General features: G+C 36.0%; 1 protein-coding gene across 1 annotated transcript in view; it reads left to right on the forward strand.

Annotated features, from left to right (window-relative positions):
• Window positions 1–5,577, forward strand: part of LOC103798411 (A-kinase anchor protein 6-like) — a gene marked incomplete at its 3' end in the record, with an annotated part of 73,335 nt that extends 67,758 nt beyond the window's left edge. Inside the window, exon 5 of the mRNA XM_009070670.1 lies at window positions 5,457–5,577. Coding sequence (XP_009068918.1) covers window positions 5,457–5,577 — 121 coding nt within the window. The remainder of the gene's footprint in view (window positions 1–5,456) is intronic.
• Between the last annotated feature and the right edge of the window lie 423 nt (window positions 5,578–6,000).

Genomic DNA, 6,000 nt, shown 5'->3' on the forward strand with positions numbered 1-6,000 from the left:
ATTTAAAAAAATGTAAAGTGTCCTTTTTCTTTAGGCTTTTCTCCTCTGATGGCTTCATATCATTTCATTTCTTACCATGTTTCAAGGAAAAGTCTATACCTCTGCAATATCTCTAGAACCATTGTTCTCTTGACTAGGAAATATGAATATGAAGCCATTCACTTTATAGTTCAAACACCTCAGTTTTGTACCTCAGGAAGGCATTAATTTTAATTCTTTTTCCTTGACTTGGTCTTCTCAGTCTGTTTTTTAATTAATGTAAACACACATACCCACAAATATTATATATGTACGTATAAAAGCACTGGACTGTGCTAAAATTCTTGCTGCCCTCCCTTTTTCATAGCCAAGAAACCTTGCAGTTCTGGATTAAGACTTTTTCTTTAAGGTCTTTGGAAAACCATGTCTTCCAGCTGCTAGCACTGCCAAATGAGCACAAAACCCATACCTCTGAGATCATAACAGTGTGGGCCAAAAGCAGTTCAAAGGAGCCAACTAGTGCTCATTGTTTGGGTATGCCCTCATCCTGAGAGAAATTTTCTTGTAACTAGTCAATACAGTAGAACTTTTGCCTGCAGGTTCGTATGCAAGGAGGGTTGTTGACCAAGTGTTCATGCGTTCTTTATCTCCAGAACTTCCCTTTCCAATTGTTAAGTCAATGCTCAGGTCTTGGAAACACAGGTTTATTAAATTACCGAGTGTAGAGATAAATGAGCCTTGTAAACATCCCCTCTTATTATACGGAAAGATGACTGTTTTAGAAAAGTTGATGTGGGCTAATTATGTAGGATTACTGAGATCTTGATTACATATGCAGAAATCTGTCAGATTCTCAAATGCCGATGCAGCTAGTGCCAACCATAAAAATAATTTGTTCAGAATTTGTGTATATGTATAAAAATGTGCACTGAGGGCTACATGTTCAAAACAGCTTCTAATTTTGTAGCCACCATTGAATGTGACCAAGAATTAAGGCTAGAATTTTGTGGGGGATGTAAGACAGTAACACATCAACAGACATTTCATTTTCTTGAGAATAGGGGATATAAAGCTTTAAGCTTCATGGAAAAATCCAGTTTGTAACTTCACATCACATATGGGGTAAGTAAATAAGCTCTTAAATGCACTTGTTTGCACTCATAAACATATGCTCATTACCAGAAATGGTCATCTGGTAGTGTTCCCTACCTTTTCTCTGCTGTGGCCACATTTCTGGACCCTTATGACCAAGAGACTCAAGAATGGCTTCTGGGGCCAAAAGGCTGGAGTCAGATGAATACAATACTGTGTATTCGACCATTATAGAAACTAGAGGGGACTAAATACAGATGGAAAACTTCCAGTTGAGCCAGTCTGAGGTACTGTATTGAACACAAAGGAAATGCCTTTCAGCTATTTGAAAATACAGTTGATACAACATTTCTGTACTGCATAAAAACCGTGGACAGAAATTCTACAGTAGTATGAGCTAGATAGAGACATCTACAGAGAGGGGGTCATTTGCACAACTGGGAAAATTAGGGTATGTATCCATTAGCTGTTGTGGGAGTTTGACCTAGGAGAAAGAAGATTAGCCGCAGGGAGAACAAGAGTTATTGTAGATGAATAATTTTTAATATGGTATGTGTGTGTTTATGAGATTTGGGAGGTGGCTTTGTGCATGAAATAGCTAAACTGAGATAGGAAGGGTAGTGTTTTCAGAATAGGGTGATGCTAGTGGATGTGTAAAGGACAGGCAATTTCTTGCAGAACAGTGGTCTTGTTAAAATAGCAATACAGAGGGTTTGTATGTAACTGCATGAAAATGGCTAAAGTGAAAACGGAAGAAAAGAGAATGGGTATCCCCTGCAGGAGAACACCAGCTAGCCAGGCAGCAAGAGGTAGCCAAGAGTAGTTGAGAGCAGCTGCAAAATGTTATAGCAAATCTGGTTGGAAATATTGCATCCCCTTAAAACTGGGGAGGATCTCATACAGGTACTATTGGGAGAAATGGATACAATTATTTACAGCACCCTTGCACAACATGAAGGCCAGATCCTAAGATCCTGTCATCAGCTAGCATTGGGCCTTCATGGATGCAGCTTTGAGACAAATGCATTATAGGGAACTTCAAGTATGTGCAGAATGGAAGGCAATTTTAAAACTGTTAAGGTCAGAAGTCTGCTTTCTCCTTTATCTTCCTAACAAAAACATGTGAAAAGAGTTCAAAAAAACTATGACCCAGAAATCTGAAGGAACTTTTTGCCTAGCTTAATTTTTTGGTAGACATACCAGTGTGTTTACAGTACTTCTAAATACCATGTGAGTTATGTCATCAAAGAAATACTACAAACTGAAAGTGTGTGTTAAACATGGAGAAAAAGGCTGATGGAAATAACTTTACATTCCTTTTTATTTATTAATGCCACAGATGAACTGGTTTTCTCATGAGAAAAGTGCTCATGAATTTTCATTCAAAATAATAAATTGATGTCCACATTTTAAGAAATATGTTTAGGGTTCAAGGGATTAGACATGCAACTCTGCATATCTGATTCCCTGTTTACCAAGACAAAATATACTTCTTAATGTCATTTTAGTTATTACATAGCTAATGGTTTTAGCTTATTAACCAACAAGCTTGTATTAAGGAAGCTGTATTTACCTGCCCTTTAACTAATATTATAGCATTCTTTGGGTAATTTTAATGGATGATTTTTTTTCCTAATATACAGATGACCTAATATATTCCTGTTTTAGTGATGGGTGGATTTGGATAATCAACCAAAATTAAATCTTTTCTACAGCTCTTGCATCTGTAACACACATCAGTATTACAGAAGTCATGCTTTCCCTAGTTTTGCCTATGGCAATATGAAAAAAAGATCTGCTAAGCTCAGAAAAAAGTAGATTCTGAATAAAAAAGAAATATTAAATATACCACAGAAATACTGACAGGTACAATTTAATCTTAACCTGTCACTGATCCTACAATTGCTGGATTTTCTGAATATCTTTTTAGCAGCTTAGTAACTTGCATCCTCTTCCAAACAGTAATTTAATAGTGATCACTAAATCCATCCATTTAGATGCAAGGCATTTATCTTAAAGACAAAGCTGGGGGTTTTTTTAATCTATATATCAGAGATATTTTAAAACCATTAAAAGTATTGCAGTCAAATTTTAAAAAATATTGATGATGATTTTGTCAGCTGACTTCACTATCTTCAGGCTCAGGCAAATAACTGCCAGAGACATTTTGCTTAAAAAATGCTCCCAGATGACTTTATATTAGAGCAGGGGAAAGGAAAAAAAAGGAAGAGAATAAGCACACTGTGTAAACTATAGGGAAAAACATATCCCCCATTACATCTTGTATCTTTTCCTATGCATTTTGCAGTGGATTTCTCTCATACTTAGTTTTGGATTGAGTTTCTGTTTAGAACATGAGTTTGAAATCAAAATGCTCAGCTGTTTCTCAGTGCTTATATGGGTTCTTTAAAGGACAGAGAAAAGTGCTTTACTGTTTCTTTAAGGGATTGGTTCATTCTGTTACACCAATAGATGGAACAATTTGGGCTATAACTAAGATGTGGTTCTTTAGACACAAAGCAGCTGTTTGAATCCAGCACATCTTCCACCTGCTATAGTAAAATCTCAGTCCACTTCCTGGTGCAGTTTACAAAGGCATCCCATCCCATTCTAGCAGCAACAGGTCATGAATGCTGGATGCAGGCTTTTTTTCACATCATCTTCATATCTCACTTTAGGTCTTTCACTGGTACAAACCATCCAAGTCCAGCTGAATCTGTACCAATTTACATGATATGAAATCCAACATCTTATGTCATAAAACATATGTTTTAATAACTGCCTGTCAGTTTTGTGACTTTGAATAATATTTGGGTAAGATGGATGGGAAGAAAAGGAGCAGTAGGTATTGAAGATACAGAGTTGTTATGCTGCTTTCTGAGGAAGGGATAAAGATTCAGTTTCACTGCGAATATACTATTCAAAATGGACTTCAGATTTATTTTAATTTTAAAATACCTCCTGAAACAGAAGAAAAGCCCTGAACTGCAAATGAAACTATTAGGTTTCATCAATAGTGACTTGCCCTTTTATGCTTGCTCTTTTTTATAGTAACATTGCTTACCTTTTCAGGGCAGTGGGTAGTTTTAAGTAAGTGCACCTCATAAATTATTGAGTAAAAGTATCCTAAATGCGGTGGATTAAACTAGAGAGTTACTTCAGAAGCAGGAATCAACACTTGTGCACTATTCAAGACTTCCTTTGTTGTCAATCCATTGAAAATAATGCCGCAGAAGGCAAATGCTTTCTTCTCTCTCGCCTGCTTTCTAACAGAAAGACAGTTCTACTTGTCATGACTTTATCTATAAGCTTTCAAAATTACCACACATATGGTACTCTAGTTAATAACAACTGAAACTGTGGTAGTACTAATAACATTTAAAAAATGTTGGTTTATTGTTTCTCTGTTGAAACACTGCTATTTTTTTAATGAGGTTGCTGAAAAAGTTGTTAATAATTGGAGAAATTAGCTTTAGTGGAACGTGCCCTATTCTTTGATCAATGTGGAAGTTTTTTGATACTACCAGCAAGGCTGTTGTTAGTTCCAATTTTGCAAGTTTGAAGATCCCCTTTCAAGAGGTATCTTTTTGACGAATGTGCAGTTTTTCAGCATGTACCTTCTGTCTTGTATCACAGTGTTTTAGAAGAATCTATGCTTTACTTATTCACTAGGCTTTCAATAGAGAATCACATTAATCCTTTTAAGCTCCTTATTCTAATGATTTATTTTGTTGAAAACCGTAGTGATCCTCCTTTGAATTTTAATGATTGCTGGCTATTCAAGGATTCATTGTTTTGACTTCCTGTCCTTACCTTTGTTTCTTACATGTCTGTAGGGAACACCTGTCTAATACTGTATCTGGCCTTAGTTCTCACTGGCTTACCATATTCACTCAAGCCTATCTTAAGGCGTTAAGTTGAAATGCTAGCTACTCATCCATGAAAATAAATGTAGGATATTTACAGATATAGGCAGATAGACAGGAGAGGGATGGCTGAATGGATTGGGTCATTTTTTTGATGAAAATAATATTTTCATATGAATTATATCAAAATGATTGTTGCAAAGTTTGCTCAATATAAAGTCAGCACTATAAAAACCATTAAACAATAACATCTATTGGGGATTTGTATTTCAGAATTTTTGCAGCAAATGCAGTATGCCAACAGTTGTCAGGATTTGGCATCAGCCACTGAATTTAGGTCATGGCACTGGCTTAAATTGGATTTCAGTTTTCATTTTCATCCACTCTGTATAAATGCAGAATGTCTCTTTAGAAATATAACTTGGAACATCATGAGTTTTCAAGAATATATTATTCTAATACAAGATTTTAACAACTACACAGTATTTATGCATAATACATTTTGTTCCTTATCTACAGCCTTTTGGACTTTGATTCAGAATACCAGGAGCTCTGGGATTGGCTGATTGACATGGAATCCATCGTGATGGACAGCCATGACCTGATGATGTCAGAGGAGCAGCAGCAGCATCTTTACAAGGTTAGCGCTACCGTTACTGCCTTTACCTAGCTATAGAAGATCTGATTAGCTTGACAAGTCTTTCTCTCACAGGATATCGCTGCGTTCATTGTATGTATCATGGTGTCTATTAGAATTCCCTTCCCTGTCCCCAACCTCATTTCCATCCCCTGTGCGCTGACAGGCTGCACCGACATCATAATTGCAAGAAAGTTCCCTTTATCACATTCTATTTGCTGTAATTCTATAGAAGGACAAAGATTTGTCTTCAAGATGAATAGAAATAAATGAAACTGCATTAATAAATAGACTGAAACAAAATGAAGGAAAAAAATGAAATGGGAACATTTAACAAAATGTGTTTTGATTGGAGCTTTCAGCTGGATTTTTATCCACCTTTCAGATCTCATCTGGAAAGAAAGAAATTTGCCTTGATTTTGGTTT

The sequence above is a fragment of the Acanthisitta chloris genome, unplaced genomic scaffold, assembly GCF_000695815.1.
Source record: "Acanthisitta chloris isolate BGI_N310 unplaced genomic scaffold, ASM69581v1 scaffold28332, whole genome shotgun sequence".
NCBI classification, from domain to species: Eukaryota; Metazoa; Chordata; class Aves; order Passeriformes; family Acanthisittidae; genus Acanthisitta; species Acanthisitta chloris.